This window comes from Marmota marmota, unplaced genomic scaffold, assembly GCF_001458135.2.
Source record: "Marmota marmota marmota unplaced genomic scaffold, marMar, whole genome shotgun sequence".
NCBI lineage: Eukaryota > Metazoa > Chordata > Mammalia > Rodentia > Sciuridae > Marmota > Marmota marmota.
In genome coordinates, this window is record NW_026000016.1 from 40,875,733 (window position 1) to 40,903,333 (window position 27,601).

Sequence of the window (27,601 nt, forward strand, 5' to 3'; positions counted from 1 at the left end):
TAGCCCTAGCCCATGGTACTTGCTAAGTGGCCACACAGACAACTGACGAAGCACCCTTGCTTTTAGATCATAGGAGAAAGATTAACCAGTAGCCTGGTATTTTGCTCTCATGCTTATTAGTAAATATCTTGCACCAAATTAGGCACTCAATGCATGCTTTTTTATTTTTCTAAGGAACCCATCTTTTCCCCAGGAGACTAGATTTCCTTGTTTCAGTGTCTGGTATTGCTGATGTTTATTGCAGGCCAGAGTGATGCTCATATAGACAGGCATGAAAGGAAGAGCCTCAGTGAAATGCATAGAGAGGCCTGCATGAACACATACCTTTTTAACCCTTTTGGTGGTGCCATTTGTTGAGGAGCAGGAAGGTTTGAAATAGTAGTAGGGTAGGTTCATCCTGAAGTAAAAACACTTTTGAAGTAAATCAGGCCTCTTGCTTCAATTTTATGAACAAATCAGTCAGCCTATCACTGGTTTAATGTAGTTTATGGTAAAGTGACTAAAGCAAATACTATTTTGGTTAGTAGTACTGCCCCCCAAAACTTAAATTATGATGTATATGTTTGGCTTAAAGATTGGCCTTTCTGAATCTTAGATATAGGCAGGCCCTGGAGCTGAAAAAGTGGGAAAGGATCAAGTTCAGGGAATCAACTTCTGGTTCTTTTTCCCCAAACAGAAGTTCTCTTGCTTTAGGAGGATTGTTGGTCTCTATTTAATAAATCTAGCATGCCTAGATTTTATCTCCACAGACAGTTCTTTCCCTTTGTCTTACTCAGGGTGTTGTCATCTATAAACAGAAGAAATATGACTTGATAGGAACTCTTGATCTTAATTGAGCACCTGATATTCTAAAAACAGATGACTTAGCAGCTGGGACATTGTCACCAGCTATCAGAGAGATGAACTGGAAAATAGTCTAGAGCTCATGCAGTCTTTAAAAACTTTTCATTTCACTCTAAGTGTATATACAGATCAGCTCGAATATTTAGTTACAAAATATGTCATAAATAAGGAAAATAAGCAAAAACATATGGTAGAGAAATGTAAAAGGCTTGTACTTGTTTAAGCTTTGGGTCTTCTTCAGGAGGTAGGTTTTAATTTTCACACACTGAGGTATAAATTCTTCCTGGACTCATGTCCTAGTAATTGTCATTTTAATTATCTTGTGTTTGTGATACGGTTCTTGTAAACTTCTTAGGCTGTCTCTCCACTGGATGTAAAATAAGTGGGGAGAAGGGATCAGGTCACTGCCACCTTTAATAGCTTTTTCCTTGGGGATCAGCTGGGAAGGAACCTCTGTTTGGTATTTGAAGAATGTTTTTTGACTGGTATGTTTTCCTAGTATCTCCTTTAAGTGAAAGTCTTCTAGAAATTTTTCTTTTAGGTCCTGACAGCCTGAGTCTCTGTCTTCTCTTTCTCATTCTTCTCTCTTATTCCTTTTTCCTCCACTCTCCCCTTCCCCTACCAGGTCAGCTGAGCTGCATTTCCTTCCCACCTAAGGAAGAGAAGTACCTCCAGCAGATTGTGGACTGCCTCCCCTGCATATTAATCCTCGGCCAGGATTGTAATGTCAAGTGTCAGTTGTTGAACCTGCTGTTGGGGGTACAGGTGCTTCCCACCACCAAGCTGGGCAGTGAAGAGAGCTGTAAGCTCCGGCGCCTCCGCTTCACCTATGGGACTCAGACCCGGGTCACCCTGGCACTCCCTGGACAGTACGAATTAGTGCACACGCTCACCGCTCACCAGGGCAACTGGGAGACCATCCCTGAAGAAGACTTGGAGGTTCAAGAGGACAGTGAGGATGCTGCTCATGTTTTAGCTGAATTGGAGGTGACGATGCACCATGCCCTCTTACAGGTACCAGTCTCATACATCAGTTGTTCACATACATACTAGCTTTTATTTTGACTTCTTGAAAAAGTGGTTTGGCAATATGTACTCTGGGCTCTGAACAGCATTTTATGTAATCAGAGGAACAAAATCTAGAAAGTTGAAAACAGATAAGGGCATAGCATCACCCATCCCTGTTTCTGCCCATGATATTACAAGGGAGTAATCCTGGAAGAAAATGAATATGTGGCTGGTACATGCCTCTAATACCAGCATTTTAGGAGCCTTGAGGCAAGAGGATCTCGAGTTTCAAGCTAGCTGAGGCAACCTAGTGAGACCCTGTCTCAGAATAAAAAGGGCAGGACTGAGATTGTGGCTCAGTAGTGGAGTGCTTGCCTAGCACGTATGAGACACTGGGTTCAATTCTCAGCACTACAGAAAAATAAAATAAATATAGTATCCATCTACAATTAACAAAATATTTAAAAAATAAAAATAGAAAGTAAAAAGGGCTAAGGATGTGATAAAGTGCCCCCAGGTTCAATCCCTAGTACCCCTCCAAAGAAAATAAAAGGAATATGTGATAATCTGATGATTGCATCTTGGTAAGCTTTTATTGAATAGTTATCATCAAGGTTAGTTCATTTTTTTTTTTTCATTTCTTGGTAGAAGGATGTTGTTGGAATTGTTTCTTTCTCTTTCAAGAAGGTTAAGATGATAGACAATTAATGTTCTTATTAGAATTGAGACCACGTGAACATTTCTGTGGGTTTTTTCTTAGATCTAGTCATTAATTTACTGAGTGGGACTGGTCATTTCTCTTACGTTAGAAGGAATGCAGGTCTGGTTCAATTTAAGGAGACATAGTAGTCCTGTCATTTGAAGAATATCTTGGCTTCTCTCTTGAAGTAACCTCACTAAGAGAGCATAGGTGCTGTGTCATATCCTAGGAGATCAGGTGTCTAGCATTCTTACCTCCACTTGGAAGGGCTCTCTTTATCCCCTGGGCTTCCCTTGGAACAGGATAGCTAGGGCTAGGTATTTGCCTATACCAAATGATGGTCAGTAAAGCATGAGACTATGCCAGGGGTCAGGAATGGATATGAAGAAAAGAATGCAGTGATATTAAGAATGGGGAATTTATCAACTGGGGTAGCAATGCTGGGAAGGGTGGACTAGTTTGGCAAGATTTGGGAGAATGTTTTTTTCCTTTCTTATTACTACTTTATATACTCCTCTTGGTCTCTCAGTCAGTGAATGAACCCTTTGGTGTGGCTGTAGAAACTGCCTTCTGATTTCCTTCCGCATATTTCTTTTTCTTTTTTTTTTTTTAAAATATTTATTTATTTATTTTAGTTTTCGGTGGACACAACATCTTTGTTTGTATGTGGTGCTGAGGATCGAACCCGGGCCGCACGCATGCCAGGCGAGTGTGCTACCGCTTGAGCCACATCCCCAGCCCCGCATATTTCTTTTATCTTCGTGTGCTAGAGGGGGCTGTGTAACAAGCTCCCACTTTTTCTTGGCTCAGTTTTAGTGGTGGGTTTTCTCTGTGTTCAGACTACAAGCTTACACTTCTTAGCTCCAGGTCAGTGTGAGAATTCTTTGATAACTCTTGACAGTAACTCTGGCAGTAATCCTTGTTTATTGATCAAGACCTGTTCAGTTGATCCATGAACTTCTTCATAGTTCATCAATATTTGATTCATATTTAATGTCTCTGTGATATTATAGTGATATATAGTTCCTTTATGGTTTCATTCATTCATCAGTTTTCAAATTTTAATTCACTATAAGAAATACATTTTTGGTCCTGTCCTCTGCCACACATGGGTGGACTTGGAGGACATTAAGTGATATAAACCAGACATAAAAACAATACTGCATGATCTCACTTATATGTGAGATCTTTAAAAAAGGGTCAAACATACAGAGAGAATAAAAACAGGGTTTCAGTGGGTGGATAAGAGAGAGGAGTTTTCGGGGAGGAAATTAAGAGATGCAGGTCAAAGGTTACAAGGTAGCTGATATGGGGCTGGGGGTTCTGCTCAGTGGTAGAGCCCTTGTATAGGGACATCAGTCCTGGGGTTTCATTGTGAGGTGTAATGTTGTGGATTTAAAAACTAGCAGATATGTAGGATCTAACAGGTCTAGAGATCTAAAGTTAAGATAAGGACTACAGTTAATAAAATTGTATTGTGTTGGAGATTTTTTTAAAAATAACTAAATTTTAGCTGCTCTTATCATATAAAAGTAACTATGTGAGATGATAGATATGTTGATTTGCTTCACTGTAGTAATCATTTTATTATTTATGTGTTCCATAACATTACAATGTAACTCCTCAAATATGCACATTAAAACTGACTTTAAAACAAAGAGGAAATATATTTTCCATCAGGATCCAGTATATACATAAACATAGACATATGTATTTGAAATGAAAGTTGCATGAAGCAATACTTTTACTTCCTAAAATGTACACTGATATTTTCTTCTCTATTTGACTTGATTTTTAAAAAAATAATGACAATAACCCACTAAATTGATGCATGACCTGATACACCGTGACCTCTGTGTTAACAAACACTGTCACAAACTGAGTGCTATGACATATTCCTATAATCCCAGCAACTCTGGATGCTAAGGCAGGAAGATCGCCAAATTCCAGGCTAGCCTGGGCAACTTAGTGAGACCCCAGCTCAAAATAAAATAAGAAAAAGGGCTGGGGGAGTAGCTCAATGGTAGAGCATTTACCTAGCATGCATGAGGCCCTGAGTTCAATCCCCAGTATCAAAAACAAACAAAAACCAAGCCATTCTTGAATAGCTGAAATGACCCTGCTGTAAGTTGGGTGGTGATTTTTCCCATTCTTGCCTTACAGTCTTAGAATGTAAACAGAGCCATCTGCAGAAGAGGCAAGTTATTTGATTTCTCTGTGTCCTTTCATTTAAAAAATTCGGGTGGGGGGTGTTACTGGGGATTGAACTCAGGGGCACTCAACCACTGAGCCACACCCCCAGCCCTATTTTATATTTTATTTAGAGACAGGGTCTTACAGACTTGGTTAAGCCTTGCTTTTTGCTGAGGCTGGCTTCGAACTCGTGATCTCCTTCCTCAGCCTCCCGAGCCACTGGGATTATAGGCGTGCCGTGCTCCCAGCTTGTCCTTTTATTTTAAAAATTTAAATCCTTCCCCGTTGACATGGCTTCCTTTTTCCCTTCACTTCCCTTCCCTTCCAGGTGCTGTTGATCAAACCCAGGGCTTTGTGTGTGCTAGGCACACTCTACCACTGCACTATTCTCACAGCCCTAATTGGTTTAAATTTCTAATGCTCATTTACCTTTTTTTTTTTTTGGTACTGGGGATTGAACTCAAGGGCACTCAATCACTGAGCCGCATTCCCAGCCCTATTTTGTATTTTTTTATTTGGAGACAGGGTCTCACTGAATTGCTTAGTGCCTCTCCATTACTGAGGCTGGCTTTGAACTCGAGATCTTCCTGCCTCAGCCTCCCCAGCTGCTGTGATTACAGGCATGCGCTGCTGTACCCGACTCTCATTTTCTTTTGTTCCATGAGTTGAAGTGATAAAAGAAAGTGCAAGCTGTTCCCCCAAGTATTTACTAAAAGTTCCCAGGGCTTTCTCCTGATATGTGCTAAGCATACAAACTGAGGTCACAATTGATGAGGAATTGGAATTGCAGTGTCAAATCAGTTTTCTCTGGGCTCATTTAAGATGTAGATTCTCATTCTTCTTGAGGAATTCTGTAGCCTCTCATGTTATTTTATGTGGTTGGTGGGGCTTCCTTAGCCAGTGTTTCTCCGGATCTGCTTTATTCTCTAGTGGTTTTGATGTAAAAAAACCACTGGTAACAGACCCTAGTGGTCTAAGTTTAGAACCCCTTGATGCTGAGCACCAGAGGCCCTTCCAGCCTTTGCGGAATTCAGGCACTGCCCTTTGGCTATAATTGGGCTCCTGTCTCTGTTAAACACATCAGAGGTGCCTCAGCTCACTATTGGAATCCGTGCATGTCTACCTGGAAGATTGTTCTACCAGTGAGAAAGATCTTTTTGTTTAGCTTCAGTTATTTAGGACCACTGAGTTCACTCTAAACAGCCCTTCTATTTGGTTTGTAAAGAGGGTGGCAAAGAAAGGAAGCATTTAGCTAAAGGAAATGAAGATTGAATTAGGGGAAATGGGATCTTCATTTTGAACTGTCAGATTATCAAAGCAGAGTTTCCCCCTGTACTCTTGTACAATGGCCATTCTTCTAAGATATTATTTTAAAGTCCTCATAAATTAGCCATTTTCACTTTGTTTCAGAATAGTCCAGTTCACATGGACCCGCACTGCTTGGTATTCCCAGCTTTTTAGTATGGCTTCTGTGAGATTCTTGGTTCATTATTCAATAACAGAGGGACACTGTCAAGCTGTTAGTAATCTGAAACCTGGTTTGGTGTTAAAATATATTGTTCTTTCAATTGTAACATATTTTGCCATTATCCATACTCACTGTATCTATTCTTTGTATACAAAAGTAATTCTTGGGCTGGGGTTGTGGCTCAGTGGTGGAACTCTCACCTAGCACATTTGAGGCCCTGGGTTTGATCCTCAGCACCACATATAAATAAACAAAATAAAGGTATTATGTCCACCTACAATCATTTAAAAAAAAAAAAAAGTACTTCCTCACCCTCAATCCCTCTTTCTAGCACCTTCCACCTATCTTTTTAATTTCTTCTTATAGGTTTGATAGAACCATTGTTGGCGTCTCAGTTACTCAATCTGATTGTGTGTGTATCTTTTCTTTTCACCTGTGAACGTCTGTAAGAAAAGGAATAAAAAGGTGTAAACAGTAGCCATAATTGGATTCCAATAGTGAGCTGAGTCACCTCTGATGTGTTTAACAGAGACAGGAGCCCAATTATGGTGGTTCAAGGTGTTTGATCCACAGCTGCTGTAGCCTAGCAGTGTTGCTCCATTTACTGTGACAGTTAAGCAGCTGCAGTGTTCTGCCCTTTACCCCACTAGGTACTTTCTGGCCTTTTGGACAAATGTACATGTCACCTGTGTCACACAGCTGCATGGATATTGGCTGATCGTGATACCTAGTGGGCTGATGAAGACTAATATTTCCAGGCAAGGTCAATGACTTGCAAATAAACTTATTTAAAAAATATTTTCAAATCTAAACTACTGGAGTAGTAAAGTTTTCTCTATATCACTCTGAATAGCTATCAATGGAAATAATATCTTAATATCATATAGATATTGATTTTGATTTTTAAAAATTTTGGTAATTAATGCTTTCACAATCCATAATGATTATAAAGGGATTTTTTTTTTTTTTGAGAGTTGGGTGTATGTGTCTTTACTACGTTGCCCATGCTGGCCTTGAACTTTCAATCCTGCTACTTCAGCTTCCTGAGTGGTGGGATTACAGGCATGTGCCGCCTTACACAGTTTATATAAGATCTTAAAATGACAGTAGCTTAGACAAAAATTTAACTCCCCATATTTCCTACACATTGTTTATTGCTAGAAAACTAGTTTTTCTCTGTTTTTAACTTTGACATTTAATGTGGTGTCTTACAAGACAAATTTTATGTTACATTTAATTAGATACCACATTGTCTCTTGAATGTAGCTAGATTTTAAAATGAGGTTTGATAGGTAAGAAGAAGGAAAGAAAGCCAGGTATGGCACACACCTGTAATCTCAATGATTTAGGAAGCTGAGGCTGGAGGATTACAAGTTTGAGGCCAGCCTCAGCAATTTAGTGAGGCCCAAAATAAAAAATAAAAAGGCTGGGGGGCAGGGGCTCTGGTTCAGTGGTAGAGCACTTGCCTAGCACGTGTGAAGCTCTGGGTTTGATCCTCAGTACCACATAAATATAAATAAATAGAATAAAGGTATTGTGAAAAAAAATCTAAAAAAGGGGGGGAGGTGCTGGGGATGTAGCTTAAGTAGAGCAGCCTTGGGTTTAATTCTAGTAGTGCAAGGGGGAGAAAAAAGAAGGCTCTTTGATGTTTTCGAGGCAAGAAGATGGTCTTGGGAAGAAGGAAATATTTGGAATTAGGCCCAAAATGGTTATTCCAAGGGAAAAGAGTAAAGGATGTGGTAATACATTACAAGGCAGAGGAATACAGAATGATATTTTAGAGTATAATTAAAATAAAATAAAGAAACCATTGTAAAAAGGGTTGTAAAAAGGGAAACTAAACTGATGTGTTAAAAAAAGATGTGGGAAGTTCAGGCAAATGCTGAATTATAAATGCCTTATCATCAGTAATCCTGTGTTCTTTAATGTTTCTTTTATCTTTTTTCTAGCACACACCAGTATTATATAGTGAAATGTAATTACCCTGCACACATTGTTTTTTGCCAAAAAAGACCTAAGAATACCCTGTTTAGGTTAATATGGCTATTAAGGATGTGAGTAATTTAGAGGCAAGTTGTTTGTTTGTTTGTTTTTGCATCAGGGATTGAACTCAGAGGTGCTGTACTATTCTGCCACATCCCCAGCTCTTTATATATTTTATTTAGAGATAGAGTCTCACTGAGTTGCTGAGGGCCTCTCTAAGTTGCTGAGGCTGACTTTGAACATAGAATCCTCCTGCCTCAACCTCCTAAGCTGCTGGTATTTTCAAAAAATTTCTGAGCTCATCATAATAGCCTTGATATCTCTAAAGGAACAGCCTGAAGCTGGGACCATCTTTACTCAAGCTTTTAGGGAGAAAATCTGACAGAGATTACAACCTTCATCTTCCTCTTGTCTTTTCATTTTGCTAGGACCCTATCTACCTACCTCTTTCCTGCATAAAATGGATTCCTTTCTGTTTTTCTATTCAAAAACTTGTTCCCATCCACCTCTGAGAAGAGGCGACTCTTTCTTAACTCAGAACTTGAAAGGTAGAATTTTTTTTTTTTTGGTGGTGCTAGGGATTGAACCCACCCAGGGCTTTGTGCATGTGAGGCAAGCACTCCACTACCTGAGCTATACCCCCAGCCCAGCAGAACACTTTTGTTGGGGCTTTAAAAAGTATTTCCTCTTGTTTTTTTTTTGGGGGGGTGGGGTGGGTACCAGGGATTAAACTCAGGTGCACTTTGACCACTGAGCCACCTCCCCATCCCTATTTTGTATTTTATTTAGAGACAAAGTCTCACTAAGTTGCTTAGCACCTTGCTTTTGTTGAGGTTGGCTTTGAACTCATGATCCTCCTGCCTCAGCCTCCAAGCCTCTAGGATTACAGGTGTGTGCCACAGTGCCTGGCTTAAAAATATTTTCTTTCTCACTTCTTTTATGATGTCTCATCTAGTCCTTGGAAGATATTATCTTGTTTTTTAGCAGAGTCTTTGCTCTGTACTAGCATATGCTTTTTATTTTATTTTAATTAACTAATTAATTTTCAGTAGTGGGGATTGAACCCAGGGGTATTCTCTAAGTGAGCTGGTCTCTAGCCCTTTTTATGTTTTATTTTGAAACAGCGTCTCTCTAGGTTGCCCAGACCAGCCTGGATCCTCCTGCTTCAGCCTCCCAAATTGCTGGGATTATAGGGATGTCCACCATGCCCAGCTTAGCATATACTTTTAAACATAGAACCCTAGGATTTTTGGAATTTCGGAAATCATCTTGTCTGTCCTTTACTTTGCTTTCAGAATTGCCTGACACAGTGTGTCTTCAGTGACTGATTAAATGTGGTCTTTATAGTTATATGGACTTGGGTTTATATCCTAGGTTTGTTATTTAGCTGTATGACTCATTTGTAAGGTGGGCTAGTAGTCCCTGTCTTTTAGGATTGGTGTGAGGCCGACATGAGAGACTATGTCTAAGGCATCTAGCAGTGTCTGGAACATAGTAAGCCAGATCCTTCTTTCCTTTGAATGAATAAATCAGTGTCCTTGAGAAGAGGGCTTTCTACTCTTTCAGTTACCCTTCCCTTCCCAGATAATCATCCTTTTTGGAAGTCCTTCCTTTTGTCAAATTTAAGTCCTTCTTGTTCCAGCTAACTTACAGTCACAGTTCTATCTTGTTAGAGAAAAAATTCTTCATAATTGATTATGACTTACTTTTATAATAAAATGAAAGGAGAAAGATGTCACAAAAGGTCATTAATCAGAAGTATATACAAGTTAAAAGATATGGGATGGGGTTGTGGCTCAGAGGTACAGCGCTCGCCTAGCTCACGTGAGGCACTGGGTTTGATCCTCAACATCGCATAAAAAAATAAAATACATTTTGCCAACCTATAACTAAAAAATAAATATTAAAAAACAACTTGTGCTGGGGTTGTAGCCTAGTGGTAGAGCGCCTGCCTAGCAAGTGTGAGGCACTGGGCTCAATTCTCAGCACCACATATAAATAAATAAAATAATTGTCCATCATCAACTAAAAAAAAAATATATATATATATATATATATATATATATATATATATATATATATATAAAGTTAAAAGGTATAATTTTCCCTCCTCCCTCTTTATCTCTTCTTCATTCTATTATTTTGTCTCTCAATAATTCTAGTAAGTAGTAAGAGAATAAAGCTTCAGATTCCTACTTTGATTTGCATCTATGGGTACCTGGATGGAAGTTTGTCCTGAAGATAGAATGCACAGAGGCTATTCAGTACATTCTTGTTATCTTATCTGTCTCCTAACTCATTGCAGTTTATAATGTAGAGAGGATAATTCCAATCCTGAAAGACTTTGGGTATTTGGGATTGTAAATCTATTTTCTTTTTAAGATATTTATTTTTTAGTTGTAGTCGGACACAATACCTTTATTTATTTATTTTTATGTGGTGCTGAGGGTCGAACCCAGGGCCTCGCACATGCTAGGCGAGTGCTCCAGCACTGAGCCACAACCCCAGCCCCTGTAAATCTATTTTCTTTGAGCATAATGGTTCATGCTTTCTGTGGCTAGTTGAAGGTTATGATTGTGATTAATTTTTTTCAGGTCTTGTATCTGGCCCTTGAATAACCATATGATGTTTTTACTAGGTAGAGAGATGAGCTTGTATCCATTCGGTGTTGACTGCTGGGATAGAGCTCCTGGTTGGCTTCACATTAATCCCAGTTTTTCATGAGGCATGTTATAGCCTAGAAACCCATCCATTTGCAAATTACCCTTGGAGAGTATTTGTACCAGTGAATCAAGGTATTTTCTACAATGTCGTAAGAACAGAGAGATATATTATTTAACAGGCAATTAATATTTAAGAGTGAAAATGCAGAACCAACCCTGTGAAAAACAAACAGGAAAAATTTCTCAAGTGCTCTATAAGAATGATATGGGGGGGCTGGGGTTGTGGCTCAGTGGTAGAGTGCTTGCCTAGCACGTTCGAGGCACTGGGTTCGATTCTTAGCACCACATAAAAATAAATAAAGATTTTTAAAAAAATGATATGGGAGGAGAATTGGAAGTAAAGATGGTTAGGATGTGGAGACAGTGACTGAGGTTGAGGTTGTGTAAATTGCTGAACAAGGGCAGGACTGTTAAATAGTTGTGTACTCCTTTTCTGTGTGATGTAAACCTGAGGCTTCAGAATGGTAGAGAAAGCAAAGACATCTGCTTCTTACCAACTTCAGCCTGAGTACATCACTGTTTTCTGTTTGAATCATCAATTAGTATAATCCCCTTTGCCACAATGGAGTTGGTAATGTGCTGTGAGTAAGAAGGCCTCACCAATAAGAGCCAGTATTTCTCAGGAAGGAGTCAGTAATTGAGTGACTGCTTCTTGGCCTTTCAAGTAGTATCATCTTACATAAAAAAACAAAACCAAAGCATCATTCTGGTATCTAGAGAGTAGTAAGCACCTTTCTGTTACATTGTTTTAATCCTGCCAAGAAAATTGATGGTAGCAGATCAGCTTCTGTACATTACATGGAGTTGTACAAAATGCATTTTATAAGAGAAATCTCTTTTAGGATTTTACTGTGATTCAAAATGGGAATTAAGGATTTTTCTAACAATTCCCTTAGATTCTTTTTCCTTGGTAAGAACAAAATGCTTACTCAGTGCTTCATTCTTGGAGTGGAGGCAAACAGCAATATCGCTAAATGTGTGGGATAAGATGTGAGGGGTAGGAATTGAAAGAAATTTTACATTTGATGATTGAATGGTTTTGAGCAAGTAGTAAAGGCATCATTTCTTTACTAATTCATTGTACGTTTATTTACTGCATGCTTACTAAATGCCAGGCACTGTATTGGGTTATAGGAAGGGTGGTCTTCTGAGTAATAATCTGAGGTCAGACTTGTGTCTCAGGTGGCTGTAATAGGGCCCAGGAGAGCTCTAGCTCATCCTCTCTATATTAATTATTATTATTTTTTCACTCCCTGTCTCCAGGAGACAGTGCTGGCTTCCCTTTTTGTTTATAACCATCCAGCATGAGTCATTCCTTCACTGTGAGTATTGCAGAATCACATACCACATTCCAATCTAGTTTGTACTATTGCCAGGGTCTCAGCCTGCAGCTCTTTGCCTGTCTTCTGACAGTCATGAAAGAACAGCAAGACCAACTGCACAAATGAATTAACTGGGGAAAGGAGAAGAGAGAATATACCTGGTTTTCATCCATATTTGTTTAGTACAAGATATACTTAGGAATGGATGGATTCTTTCTAGGTGTCAGTGTATCATACCATACCCTACCATTAGACAGCCTTGAATTTTTTTTTTTTTTTAATGAATTTGCACCTATGAGCAAATAAAGACAACTGGTCTTTTAAAAGGGTCTTATAAGTAGATTTGGCAGTTTTAGCTGCTGGTTTTGTTGTGTACACAAAATGGTCCTTTGAGGAAAACCTGAAAATATATTTTAAAAATTTTAAAAAATCAAATAAACAAGCAGACAAAATTCTTCCTAAAAATTTTCAGGGCTGGGATTGTGGCTCAGTGGTAGAGCACTTGCCTAGCACGGGCGGTACCCGGTTCGATCCTCAGCACCACATAAAAATAAAGGCATTGTGTTGTGTCCATCTACACCTAAAAAATAAATATTAAAAAAAAGATTTTTCTAAATAATACTTTGATTTCAGATATTTAGGTTTTCTTTTTATAGGTTTGATTGCTTAATATCTTTGAAAATGTACATATTTATGGGAGCTTTACAAGATCAAAACATTGTCAACAATAATTCTCTACCTAGTATAACTGTTTTCATGTCTTGGGATTCCTTTTTCTTTATCTATTATATATGACTGTAATGTTGGTATTTATGCAATTGTATGTTCCATTCTAAATTTTGAAATTTGTTACATGCCAACTTTTAAAAAATGCCTCTCTGAAGTGACTCACACATCAGCATTTGTGACTCAGGGTAGCAAAAGGGGTTGTTTTGAACAGCAAGATGAGTGTCAGACTAGTTTTCCAACCAGAATACATTCTCTGCAGTTTCAGGCACAGATGAAACAGCAAATTCCTCTTGGTCTGGCCTTGGGTAAGGAGTAGGTGGATTTATGCAGTGTTTGCTCCAATTATAAATGGGGAGATGCTAAAAGCACTTTAGCTTTTGGGAGTGTAAAGTGGCCAGCCAAGTGAACATCATGTGACCTACCTGAAAATGAAGCTTAGTTCTTTGTTGGAAGAAGGTGAGACATTTGTGCTTCGCTTGGAGTGGAAAAAATAACAACATGCACGCTGAGTCAGTGTCAGTGGAAAAAGATACTGGATGTAATAGGCTGGCATTTCCCATTCCTTATCTAGAGAAGGATATCAGAAAGGTAAAGGGCTCAGGTTTTTGTTTTTTAAAAATCTTTTATCAGAAAATACCTGCTCTTCAAATAAGGTAACGAGTGAAAGCAGATATTAATTTGAAAGGAAATAAACAAAATAAAATTGCATCCCTTTTAGGTTTTGAATATTCAGTCTGAGAACTCTTTAGGGTTTTAAAGTTGAACAGATATGTGTTGAGTTGTCTTATAACTCAATAAGTTCTAGAGTGCTATGGAGGGGGTTGTTTTGAGTTTACAAACCTTAGAATACATCAAGAGCCTGTGTACTTATGATAGTGATATGGGCCTGAGTTCCCAGTCACCCCTTTGTGTAGACATTTTCAGAAATATGAGGAGTAACCTGTTCAGTGAATGGAAATAAGTACTTTAAGTGCTTTGAAACTCCTCAGGAAAGAAATAGAAAACAAAAATAAACTATAGCTTGGAAAAGGACTTGTGTAAGGTTTGTTTCTAAACCCAAGATCATTCTGGAATCTCACTTTAGAAACTTGGGATATAGATTAAATTGGATTCAGTTGTAACATCATCACAAAAACAAGAGTTTAAACAAGGCAGTGCTTAATTTTTTTTCTTACATAAAAGAAGTCCACAGCTTCTTTTTGCTTCATGGTGCTTAGTGCTGGCTCCCAGCCTCAGGTTTGCCTAGGTCTGCAGCATGACCATTTCTGCTCCAGCTATCACATCTGCACTCGGGTAGGAAGATGGGCCAGGCCAACGGGTGTTGCTTCCTGGTAGAATCACCCTCCCCCGAAGAGCTTTCCTGGAAGCCCTACTCTATCTGTAAAGGACGTTGCTTTCCCCAAAATACAGAGCCGAGATATTGGCGAGGTAGACCTTGATCTCTGTCATGCCAAGTGATCATATTCTTAAAAGTATTTCTAAGACTCAGGTGGCTAAGACCTACAAAATCTTAGAACAGGACAGTAATGTTTGTTGTACTTAGCTTTTAGTTTGCTGCATAATTGATTGGTTCAACAATGTTGTGGACTTACTGTGTGCTCAACACTGAAGTTAAAATAATGAACAAGACAAACATGGTCCTTGCCCTCAAAAAGGTTTACAGGCTAATGTAGAACAAAATGGATTTTAAATAAATGTATTGTAAATGTGTTGAACATTAATTAGGGAATTAAAGAGTGTTTGGGATTGTGTAATAGTAAAGGCTCTGTAAGGCTCTGACAGTGTGTAGGGACTGCCATACACATTGATTTAAAGGATGCTTAGGAGTTATTAGCCAGGTTAGAAAACGGGAAGAGGGTTTGTGAAGAGCGAAAGAGAGGGAGGAATTCCAGGCAGACTCACTTCCAGTCTGATAATTGCCACAACAGTTTCCTTTTCTTCCATTATTTGTCTTATTTCTTCATCCGAGGGAATCAGTGGGAATTTCCAAGCAACAAAGGAAGGCAGGGACTAAATATTTGCTTTATCTGAAATGGCTGAAGGGACCGCCATCTTTCTACTTGTTGTTTCACTCTCTAGAGGAGGGCCTGCCCTCACAGGCTGTACAAGGGAGTGTTGGTAACCAAGGAAGGAGGTGGACATATGATTGGGGTGCACTGAGGTCCAGTTGCTCCACCGTAGATCTGGATTTTGGTATCAGTTGGGACTTTGGGGAGGCAAGGAATCGTTCTGACCCTGAGGTGCTGATATAACCCCCTTCCCCTTCCAGGAGGTGGACATTGTGGTGGCACCATGCCAAGGCCTCCGGCCCACAGTGGATGTTCTGGGTGACTTGGTGAATGATTTTTTACCTGTGATAATGTATGCACTCCACAAAGATGAACTCTCTGAGAGGGAGGAGCAGCAGCTTCAGGAAATCCGAAAGTATTTCTCCTTTCCCGTATTCTTTTTCAAAGTGCCAAAGCTGGAGATAATAGACTCCTCCATCAGGAGAATGGAGAGTGAAAGATCACCGCTATATCGCCAACTAATTGACCTGGGCTATCTAAGCAGCAGTCACTGGAACTGTGGGGCCCCCAGCCAGGACACTAAACCTCAGAGCATGTTGGTGGAGCACAGTGAGAAGCTGAGACACCTGATCACGTTTTCTCACCAGCTGCTACAGACCCGCCTGGTGGAAGCGGCCAAGGCCCTGAACTCGGTGCACTGCCACTGCCTGGACATCTTCATCAACCAGGCCTTTGACATGCAGCGGGACCTGCAAATTACTCCCAAACGTCTGGAATATACTCGAAAGAAGGAAAATGAGTTGTATGAGTCATTGATGAATATTGCCAACCGAAAGCAGGAGGAAATGAAGGACATGATTGTCGAGACCCTGAACTCCATGAAGGAGGAGCTTCTGGATGATGCTGCCAACATGGAGTTTAAAGGTAGGTCCCTGCAGCTATGTGGGGTGCAGAATGTTAGGAGCTTCCCTTTTCTAGCTGGAAATTGAGTTCATCAATTCTTAAGGTTCCAGCAGAAACCTCTCTTAAATCATGAAGCCTTGGTGGCCTCTGTTGTTCTCAGGGACCTTCTTGGAAGATTCCATGTCATTCCTTCCAGGGCCATTAGGCTGAGTTTTGGTAAAACCATCCTAATAGCTCTCCACCCTCCACTTTGCATCTGTCCCTGGGCCATAAAGGAGCTGGAGAAGAGCTGCTTGGAGAAGTTTACTAGGTTGTGCTTTTAACCTTTGCTCTATCAGTGTGGCCCACGCTTCTTCGTGGTTCTTTTTTTTTATCTCATGGTCTCATTTTTCTTTTTTTCAACTGCTCCTGAAAGTCAACTCAGGAGGATTTCCCAAAGTAATGTTTTTTAGCTTTTCTGGCGGTCCCATTTTTCACAAATGGCTGTTAACAAAATTGGGTGAAAGCGATTGGTCAGGTCTTTCCGTGTCTGAGGTTTAAATGCGCTGACTTTGTATATTGACTACTGTGTGAACCTCCATGTGTGAACATTAACTCTGCTACCTTTAATTGAAATGACCCAGTTTGCAAGGTGCTGTTTAGATTCTCAGTCATAAGAAGAAATCCAAATCCCCTGAGAGGCTTTCTGAAAACACTGGTGCTCAAGACTGCTAAAGACCACTCCAGACTTAGTCAGGACTTCTGACATAGCACCTAGTGTCAGTGTTTTTCCGAGTCCTCCCTAGGAGGATTCCACTTGTTTCCATTTTTTAGATGAGGGAACTAAGACTTAAAATGATTAAGTACTGTGCCCAAGGTCTCACAACTAGTGAGTCACAGAGGTAGGCTTTGAAGCCAGACTGCCTGATTCCTCAGCCCATACTCTTAATTTCCATGCTTTACCTATTCTTAATTTCTTCCTTAATTTCTTTCTTTCACCACCCTCTTCTTGATAGCCAGCATCCACACCTCAGCAGATCTATTAACTGTCATCTTCCCCTTGTTCCCTTGTCTATCAGTTGCCAGGTATTGATGAGTCTTCTTCCCTTTTCTAGCTGGAAATTGAGTTCATCAATTTATTTTTGAGATAGGTCTTGCTAAGTTGCCAAGGCTGGCCTTGAACTAAGCACAAATCCTACCTATTCTTTTATATCTTTTCTATTCCATTTTCCTTAGTCTAACTGAACTATCATTACCTGACTTCTTTCTCTCCTTTCTCCACTTCATCTTTATTGGATCTCTGTTCCTATAGACGGTTTAAACTCCTCAGCCTAGTGTCACAGATTCTCCAAAGCTGAGCCCTTACCAACTTTGCTAGTTTTGTTTCCTACTCTGCATCTGCCTCTTGTTTTTATTTGGATTGATCTTAACTGCTTGCTGTCCTCTGAATACTCTCTTCACTTTTTCTTTGCTTGTGCCTAACCTTAAACCTGAAATGTCATTTATTTTCTGTGAATTTCCAAATTCTACCTATTTTTTAATTTTTTGGTTATGTGGTGATGCTGGACGTTGAACCCAGGGCATGCTAGGCAAGCACAAATCCTACCTATTTTTCTTTAAGATCTTACAGAGATGCCATATTTTTATGAAATCTTCTTGAATTTTTTCAAATACCTACTAACAATTGCAGTCATCTGAAATTCCCACAGCATTTCATCTGTAACTTATTTTTGGTGTATTTGACTATTTTGGGGAGAGGGAAGTCCTGAGAATTGAACCCAGGGGTGCTCTGCTGCTGAGAGTATTCTCTTATTGATGGATATTTAAGCTAAGTTTGTGTGGCGGCGGCGGGGTGGGGGGGGTGTACTAGGGATTGAGCCCAGAGACTCTCTACCACTGAGCCACAACCCCAACCCTTTTTATTTTATTTTGAGACAGAGGCTCACTAAATAGATGAGGCTGGACTTAAACTCTTATTGATGGATATTTAAGCTATTTCCTTTTTTTTCCTTTTTATTTTGAGATAGGTCTTGCTAAGTTGCCAAGGCTGGCCTTAAACTTGCCATCTTCTGCCTTAGCCCTAGCCTCGAAAGTAGCTAGGATTATAGGTGTGCACCACCACTGGGGCTTCACTTTCTATGTTTTAATATAGTTATTTATTTTCTTTTGACTATTTTTTTAAAATCCTGGCGTTTAAGAGAATAGATCTGGGTCTTACATCATCATATCCCTTGTAGCAAATAACACACATTTGTGTGTGTATGTGTGTGAATCTGGGGATGGAGCACAGGGGCTTGCCAGTGTAGGCAAGTACTCTACCACTGAGCCACATCCCCAGCCCTTGAATGTAGCAGGTCTTTGAAGAATGAATGAGTTTATAAATAACGGTCTCTATGTCACACTTTTTACAAAGGAAATACAGTTGATTTTAGCAAGGATACGATGTCTGATTTTTTATAAGTCTTTCTAAAGATGAACAAAGGTACATCTTTGGTGAATTCCCACTGCAGGAAGGAATGGCTGAGAAATGCTCACTTGCAGTAGAAATACTAGAAAGTCCTCTCAATATTTAATTAAGGACATTGGCGCATCAATGCTAATATCATAGTGTGCATGATGAAGGAAGGTTAGGGCAGCTAGGTTGAGCAGACAGTGAAATATTTCATTGTACTGTGCCAGGCATGCCATATATAGTGCCTGGGATATAGTGATTAGCTAAACAGACATGGGGTGATTGGGAACAAGTAGATCAAGAGTCTGACTCTGTTAACTTCCTTGTGGATTTGTGGATCTACTTACCTAGATGGAGATACATTAGACGCACTTTGTGTGTGTGTGGGAGGGGGTACTAGGGATTGAGCCCAGAGACACTCTACCACTGAGCCACACCCCCAACCCTTTTTATTTTATTTTGAGACAGAGGCTCACTAAATAGATGAGGCTGGCCTTAAACTTGCAATTTTCCTGCATCAGCTTCCCAAGTCATTGAGATTACAGGCGTGTGCCACTGCACCTAGTTTTATTAGACACAACTTGTATGTTCAGTTCTTACTTTTTTCTAAGACTATTCTGAGTACTCTTTAAGCAATGATAAAAAGGTTTAAAGAAAGCAACCACATATCTTGTGGAGGCAGATTTCTTTTACTGGTATTTTTCTTTAAATAAATGTAATGAGGGTTAGGGTATAATTCACTGGTAGAATGCTTGCCTGGCATTTGCAGGCCATGGGTTTGATTCCTAGCAACACAAATAAACAAAAAATAAAAATAAATAAATATATAAGGTAACCCATGTACTCTGGATAATATAATATACCTACTTTACAGACTGTTTATATTTTTAAAGGATAAAACATACATATATACTACTTAATTCAAATACACAGAGGCACTGTCCCCAGCCATTCTGTTCCCCTCAGTATATTCTTTTGTATCTTGCCATTTCACCTTTTCAATGTATATCTTAGAGGGCTTTTCCCATAAATGTCTTCTTCTAATGGACATATCTTAATTTATTTAACTATTCTCTTATTGATGGATATTTAAGCTATTTTCTTTTTGCTATTACAGACTTTATTGTATTAATCATCGTTGTCCATAAATGTATTTCATATCTGTAAGGATACATTTCTGGAAAAAGAATTCCTACAAGCAGAATAGTTAAGTAAAGAGTATGTGGGTTTTTTATTGTTTGTGTAATTTTCACCCCCCAGTACTAGGGATTGAATCCAGGGAAATGCTCCACCACTGAGCTACCCAGGCATTATTTTTATTTTTGTTTTTGTTTTTTCTGTTTTGAGATGGGCTTTCACTAAGTTGCCCAGGCTGGCCCCTCGAACTTGAGATCCTCTTGCCTTACCTTCCCAGGTTGATTACAAGGCATGTGCCACCCATGTTTGGCATGGTTGGTTTAAAATTTTGATAGATATGGCCAGATTTCTTCTGAAGAGGTGGTACCAATTTAAGTTTCCACCAATAGATTTGAGAGTTCCTTTCTAAGAGCAGATCTTTTTTGACTTCTTTTTTTTTTCTGTCCACTGGCCTATAAAATAGATTTTTAAATTCTGAGAGGTAGTGGCATGATAGGGACAATAATTGAGTTTCACTGTTTATTTAGTAATTGATTAGACTAAAATTCCTTCTCTTGGATTCTTCTCATTAATATATTAACCAGTGAGAAATATTACAAAGACACGAGGCTTTGGAATCAATAAGCTTGTGGTTCAAATGCTAGCTGAATTACTTCCTAACTGTACCTTCCCCTTTCCAGTGCCCACTTTGTCCTCTCTCTGAGGCTGTTTCCTGATCTAAAAAATAAAACTAATAATACCCACCTGTCAAAGTTATTGTGAAGATGAAATTAGACTGCATATTTTAAAATACTTATTATTATGTCTTTCAAATAGTTTGCATGCAATAAATGGTGTTTATCCCCTCCTATAAATTTGACGTAAAAGTTAACAAAATCAACGGACTTGTTTTTAAACATAATTGCTGCTTCTCAGGATCTTGGTAGCCTTAAGTAGTTGAGCATTATGTGGCCCTGATCATGCTGAGGGTCAGTGTTCATCAACCAGTTGTGTCTTTTTATAGCCATTGTCCTGTGATTCATTGGCTCTGACTTGGGAGAGGCCTTTATGTAGTAGGTCTGCCCCTTTCCCTCACAGCTAAGTAGCTTATTTCTCTGCCTCCATAGATGTTATTGTCCCAGAGAATGGAGAACCAGTGGGCACCAGAGAGATCAAATGCTGCATTCGACAAATCCAGGAACTCATCATCTCCCGGCTTAATCAGGCAGTGGCTAACAAGCTAATCAGCTCCGTAGATTACCTACGTGAGAGCTTTGTTGGAACTCTGGAACGGTGTCTGCAGAGCCTGGAGAAGTCACAGGATGTTTCCATTCATATCACCAGTAATTATCTCAAACAGGTATGCAAAGAAAATGGTTCAAATAGAAAACCTGGAATAATTCACACACTAGTCCAACTTCAAATTAGCCAGGATTTTCCCTCTCAAATTTTTACCTATTGTTTGAATTTTATTGTTTTCCTACCTGTGACCACTGCCTATGGGAGGTGCTGGTGAGCTGTAAATTATAGTCAGTAAACATGAAGAGGAAGTAAAAAGGCCTAACTAGTCACAGAGTATGCAATCAACTTGAGTTAATTCTCTCTATATATATATATATTGAGGGATAAATTTGGAAACCTTGAGACTGGACTGTGTTCTTGAAGTAAATATCCTGTATTGAATTTTCTTTGTGTATACTCTTTTAGATCTTAAATGCTGCCTATCATGTTGAAGTCACGTTTCACTCAGGGTCCTCGGTTACAAGGATGCTGTGGGAGCAAATCAAGCAGGTATGCGTTGCTTTGAGGGACAGTTTTCAGTTCCTTATTGACTTACAGGGATCCTAATCACTCTAGGAGGGAGCACATGGCTAGGATCTCCTCTTAAGATAGATTGGCCTTGTGTTCTGATTGGTCTGCCTGAGAGAATTCTAGTTTGTGCCTATTAAATAATTATTAACAGTGATCCCTTTTATTCTTAAAAGTGGTAGGTTTAAATGATATTTCATGGAGCCATAAGCCTCTCCATCACTAGTTTCTTCATATTTTTCTTAAACAGACTGAATGTTTTCTCAGAATTAGTGGTGGTGTTGCCACAGGCCAAGGAATGCAGTTCCTGTTCTGGAATTGACTCTGGCTCTTGTGCTGTTATGTTATGTTATGAAGTAGTTATTTACTGCTTCAGATTCAGACACTCCCCAAGACTGCATATAATGTATTGAGGGTTTGTGAGCATGTAGACTCATAGACTCAGCCTACTGTTTTGGTTTTTTTGGCTTAGTGTTCTTTGATACCTTCCTCTGGGCTGAGCCCTGATTGTGGGGTAGATAGGGCTAGATGGAATTAGAGAGGAACCTTGAACTTCATGAGGCTCTTATTCTTAAGAACCTTCTGCTAATGGGTGGGTAATCCAGAAAAGGAAGGGCATCATTGGGACCTTCTAGTAGTTTCTTTCTCCATCCCTCAGTGATCTCACGTCCTTATCTTGGCAGATCATCCAGCGTATCACCTGGGTGAGCCCACCTGCCATCACTCTAGAATGGAAGAGGAAGGTGGCCCAGGAAGCCATTGAGAGCCTCAGTGCCTCCAAGTTGGCCAAGAGTATTTGCAGCCAATTCCGGACTCGGCTCAATAGTTCTCATGAGGCTTTTGCAGCCTCCTTACGGCAGGTTGGTATGTAGGAAAGGAGATACAGCTAAAATAAGCAAAGGAGAGCTTCATCAAGAGAAGAATATTTTGCTCTTTTTTTAATATTTGTTTTTTAGTTTTAAGTGGACACAATATCTATTTTACATTTATGTGGTGCTGAAGATCGACCCAGAGCCCCAAGCATGCTAGACAAGCACTCTACCACTGAGCCACAACCCCAGCCCCAAATATTTTGCTCTTTGCTGTCCATATTATTTTGAAAAAAAAAATCACCATTGTGTTTTTCTATTTTGTTAAAGATAATTCTATATTATAGGAAGTTTCACCGATAAAATTTTAATGTGGATATTTTTCTAACTCTAGGGAGAATGGAGGGAGCTCAGTTAATTTCTCTCAATTTCACTGAATGAGGAAAAAAAAGATACAGGCTTGGTTCCATGGCACACACTTGTAATCCCAGCTTCTCTGGCTAAGACAGGAGGATCGCAAATTTGAGGCCAGCCTGGGAAAGTTAGCAAGACTCTTTCTCAAAATAAAAATTACAAAGGGCTGGGGATGTAGCTCATTTGTAGAACACCCATGGATTCAATCCCTAGTACTGAGGAAAAAAAGAAAATAGAGGTATAGGAACTTTTTTGTAAGTTTATATAGTGTTTTTAGGAATGAATGACAGAGATGACTTTCCAATTTCCATTCTAATTCAGTTTCGTGACATAACTTGTGTGTGCGCATGTGTGTATGTGTGTGTGGAGAGAGTGGATAGATGTGACTGTGTATCCAAGAGAAAAAATTACTGTTTATTGAAAGTTCTGATTGTAACAGTCACTGTGCTAAACGTGCTTTTTAATTCTCACAGTTTCCCATTGAGGTAGATATTATTCCTGTATAACATGTGAGGAAGCTGAGGCTAAGGGCTTAATGTGTCTTTTATTATGGGTCTTTTCTCTGTTTCCCTCCTAGCTGGAAGCTGGCCACTCAGGCCGGCTGGAGAAAACTGAAGATCTGTGGCTGAAGGTTCGGAAAGACCATGCCCCACGCCTGGCCCGCCTTTCTCTGGAGAGCCGTTCTTTACAGGACGTCTTACTGCATCGTTAGTCCTTGTTTTTTGTTTTGTTTTGTTTTTCTGGCCTCTGAGAATCCTAATGTCTCAAGCTACTTCCTTGAGGAGTTGCTTAAGCACTTATTGATGTGACTTTGAATTTTTTTTCACTCTTTTAAAAAAATTTTTTTTTGTAACTTATTTACTTTTTTATGTGGTGCTGAGGATCGAACCCAGTGCTGCACACATGCTAGATGAACACTCTACCACTGAGCCACAAGCCCAGCCCAACTTTGAATTCTTGAAGTCTTTTGGTCCTGCTATTTATTTTTGTTTTGTTTATTATTTATTTTTATGTGGTGCTGAGGATTGAACCCAGTGCCTCACAGGTGCTAGGCAAGTGCTCTACCACTGAGTCACAACCCCAGCCCAGGTCCTGCTATTTATATAGCTTAAATAACATTACCAAAGTTTATTTAGTTACTTTCCACTGTTTTAGAATGACACTAGAATTTCTTCCCCTGGCATGATTATGACTTCTGGTCTCTAGGCAGGCCCACATCTAAGAATCTTACAGAGGTTTCCCAGTAAGTTCCCTCCTTCCTTTTCTCTGTCTCTGTCCCATGTAGGTAAACCTAAACTGGGACAGGAACTGGGCCGGGGCCAGTATGGTGTGGTATACCTTTGTGACAACTGGGGAGGACACTTCCCTTGTGCCCTTAAATCGGTCGTCCCTCCAGATGAGAAGCACTGGAATGATCTGGCTTTGGAGTTTCACTACATGAGGTGGGTCCTAGTCTCATCCATCTCTCTGGGAAAGATCCCTAGAAGAGGCCAGAAACCGGGAATAAGTGTTGTATCAAAAGCTCCAGCTCCCTGTTTCTCCATACCTAGGTTTCAAAATATTTGTGGGTCTAGCCTAGCCATAGGTACTCTTTAAGGACTTTACTATCTTGGTTTGGTCTTTTCTAGCCATTTTAAATTCTTAGATTTCTCATTCCATTTAACTTTCTTTCTTTTTTTTTTTTTTTTGGTACTGGGGATTGAACTCAGGGGCACTTAGCCACTGAGCTAACACCCCCAGCCTTTTTATTTTTTAATTTTTTTGAGATAGTCTCACTGAGTTGCTAAGACTGTCTTTGAATATGGAATCCTCCTGCCTCAGCTTCCCGAGTTGCTGAGATTACAGGCATGAGCCACTGTGCCCAGCTGTTTATTTAACTTTCTTTCTTAGTCATCAAGGCTTGTTGATTTTTAGATTCCATGTTTCTTTTTCCTTGGTGGAAAGGTTATTCTGTTAGCACTCTGTCTATACTGAGCGCCATTCCCTATGGACCTAAACTAAGCATGGTCTTAAAGCTATTCCTTCCTACATTTTGACATCGTTATGCAAGATTAGAACCCTAGTATTGTAGCCCAGACCTCTCTTCTTCCCACAGATCTCTGCCGAAGCATGAGCGATTGGTGGATCTCCATGGTTCAGTCATCGACTACAACTATGGAGGTGGCTCCAGCATTGCTGTGCTGCTCATTATGGAGCGACTACACCGGGACCTCTACACAGGGCTGAAGGTGAGGCAAAGCAGGGAGAGATCTCTATCCAGCTGAGGACTAGAACCTCTACTTCCCTATTGGCCTTTCATCCATTCCTGTTTATTCAGAGCCTCCTATTTTCATAAGATATTGTTGGAATTATCAGATTTTAGAATTATCAGATTTTATTGCACTTATATCCAAAATCCTTAAAACTGTCTCAGACGTAAAAATGTCTTTTTTTTTTTTTTGGTCCCAGTATTTATATCCAGAATACTGTCATTTACTGTCATTTATAGTAGTGATGAAAATTAGAAGAGCAGAAAAACTTCCTGGAACTCTGTTCCCCTTTCTCTCTTTTTTTGTTCTTGGTGGATAAAGCCAGTTTTATTTAGTCAATAAATATTTATGCATAACGCACTGTATTAAGAACCATTAGGGAATATCAAAAAATATAACTTCCAGGAGCTTTCAAAGGAATCACAGTCAATATTTCGTGAGGATGTGGAGTTTGAGTTTGACACGCGTATCAAAATGGGTAAAATTTTGGCAGTTGGAAAGAAAGAATCGCTGTAGAATTCAAGTTTGTTTTAGACAATGAAAACTCCAGATTACACATTCTAACACAAGTCCCAATAAGGTTTAGAACAGAAATCATGGGCTGGGGCTGTAGCTCAGCGGCAGAGCTCTTGCTTAACATGTGTGAGGCACTGGGTTTGATCCTTAGTACCACATAAAAATAAACAAATAAAAGCATTCTGTCCATTTACAACTACAGAAAAAATTGTTTTTAATCATATGATCTTTTTATGAATTGAGATATGCCACACTGAAGAATTTTATTTGAGTGAAGATGAAACTTTCAGTTGGATATTGAAATTTAGATGAGTTCCCCTCATCTAAAACCACCACCAAAAGGGAGGTTTCTTGGAGCTGGGAATGTAGCTTAGTGGTGAATTGCTTGCCTGGCATGCACAAGGCCCTGGGTTCAAGCCTCTGGGCTGAAGGAAAAAAAAAAAAAGTGGTTTCTTTTGTTTGTTCCCTACATTGGAGCTGAGGAGAGAAAAACAGATATCAGAATATCTAGGTAGTCCCTTCTTACAGATTCCTTTTCTACAAGTTTACACAGAATCTTCCAGAACTAGGGCAGAGAACAACTTAAATGCTCCCAGGAGTCATGACGAATTGATTGGATGAAGAAAATGACTCTTCGAATGATCCTCTCTATTACAGATGAGTTAAGCTCAGAACGTCTGTTGCTTTTGTACCTGTGGACTAGCAGCCCCACTTGATCTTTTGGATGAATAATACAGTATTTTCCAGAACCCAAGAGCTCCTAAACTAAAGTAATATGAGTGGTATTTGAAGTCATTAAACAAAATCTGCAGTGACTAGGCCTGTAAAACAGCAGAAGTAAATCCACCTCTGCAGTTGAGGTGTTCAAATGTTCAAAATATGTTCATGGGAAGTTACACTCCATGTATGTATGATATGTCAAATTACATTCTACTGTCATGTATAACCAAAAAGAACAAATAAAAACTTTTAAAAAGTGGGCTCATGGGCCAGGCATGGTGGCTCGTGCCTGGAATCCCAGAGGCTTGGGAGACTGAGGCAGGAGGATCACAAGTTCAAAGCCAGCCTCAGCAACTTAGAGAGGCCTTAAGCAACTCAGTGACACACTGTCTCTAAATATAATATAAAAAAGGGTTAGGGATGTGGCCATTGGTTAAGTGCCCCTTGGTTCAATTCCTGGTACCAAAAACAAATAAACAAACAAAAACAAAAATCAGGGTTCATGGATTTAGTTATTTGGTTGCACCTCTCCTTGTCACCTCTGGGCATCATTCAGCTGGCCCAACTGCAGCCCCCAAGGGATTTTATCTGGCTTTGTGTTCTTTTCAACTTGCACTTCCTTGCTTTTCCTCCACTTCCCTCTCCTAACTGCTTTCCTCTTCCCCTTTTGTTTCTATTCGTTTTTCTGTCTTTGTGTGTCCTGATGTGGTCAGTCTTTTAGTTCCTCAAAGAATGAAGTCTCAGTTGGTTCAAGCAAGTTGGATTGAGGAGTTGCCCTGTTTGTGACAGTAAGTTCTTTTGTTTCTCCAAGGCTGGACTGGCCCTGGAGACACGTTTGCAGATAGCACTAGATGTGGTGGAGGGAATCCGCTTCCTGCATGGCCAGGGACTCGTCCATCGTGATATCAAACTGAAAAATGTACTGGTAAGTAGAGCTGTGTCCCCAAGAAGACACCCTGCTTCTGTGGGTGGAGGATGTACAAAATGTAAGTTTGATCCTAAGAAAAATCCAGATGGAAAGAAGTAGAGTTAATAGTATAGTGGATGGATGGTTTTCTTGGAATTTAAGGTTAGGCAGGAGTTTCAGTACAGACCTACCTTATAGTAGTATAGAGTTTTTCCCCCTGTACACTGTTGAAAAATTGTTAACCTTATAGAAAAAGTTAAAAGAGTGGTACAGTGAAGACCTAGATATCCTTTATCCAGATTCTTCTTCTCTATTTCTCCTCGCTCACTCACATTCTCACTGTTTATATGTATACACTTACATGCACACACAGGCATACTTTTTCACAGAATTTTGTGAAAGTAAGTTGCAGATAATACTTCATTTCTAAATACTGAAGCATGTATCTCCCAATAAAAAGGCAGTCTTACACAAAATTAAAATGTCATCACACCCAAGAAATTTACCATCAATACAATGTTGTTACTTAACATGCGGTCTGTATTAACAGTGTTAAAGTTTCCCCTAATATATCCAATTGCTCCAAATATGGTCTGTTTGTTTATTTGATCCAGTATCCAGTCCAAGTATCATATAGTACATTTTGTTGCCATGCTTATTTAGTTTCCTTTAATCCAGAACAGTCTACCTTTTTTTTTTGCTTTTTATGACATTTACATTTTTGAGGAGCATAGGCCTTTGTTATTGCT

At 39.6% G+C, this 27,601-nt stretch overlaps 1 protein-coding gene across 3 annotated transcripts in view; it reads left to right on the forward strand.

The window, feature by feature from the left end:
- Positions 1–27,601, forward strand: part of Dstyk (dual serine/threonine and tyrosine protein kinase) — a 54,360-nt gene that overhangs the window by 18,369 nt on the left and 8,390 nt on the right. For 2 of the 3 annotated variants that reach the window (XR_007349850.1, XM_015483780.2), the window contains exons 2-10: positions 1,469–1,857; positions 15,239–15,902; positions 20,556–20,788; positions 21,136–21,219; positions 21,921–22,097; positions 23,038–23,167; positions 23,746–23,902; positions 24,556–24,688; positions 26,757–26,870. Coding sequence is in view for 2 of the 3 variants with exons in the window: in XM_015483780.2 (XP_015339266.1) it covers positions 1,469–1,857; positions 15,239–15,902; positions 20,556–20,788; positions 21,136–21,219; positions 21,921–22,097; positions 23,038–23,167; positions 23,746–23,902; positions 24,556–24,688; positions 26,757–26,870 (2,081 nt within the window). In the remaining variant the exon portion in view is untranslated. Of the gene's footprint in view, positions 1–1,468; positions 1,858–15,238; positions 15,903–20,555; positions 20,789–21,135; positions 21,220–21,920; positions 22,098–23,037; positions 23,168–23,745; positions 23,903–24,555; positions 24,689–26,658; positions 26,728–26,756; positions 26,871–27,601 lie in introns of those variants that run through there. The other variant, XM_048809557.1, reaches the window with a different exon arrangement.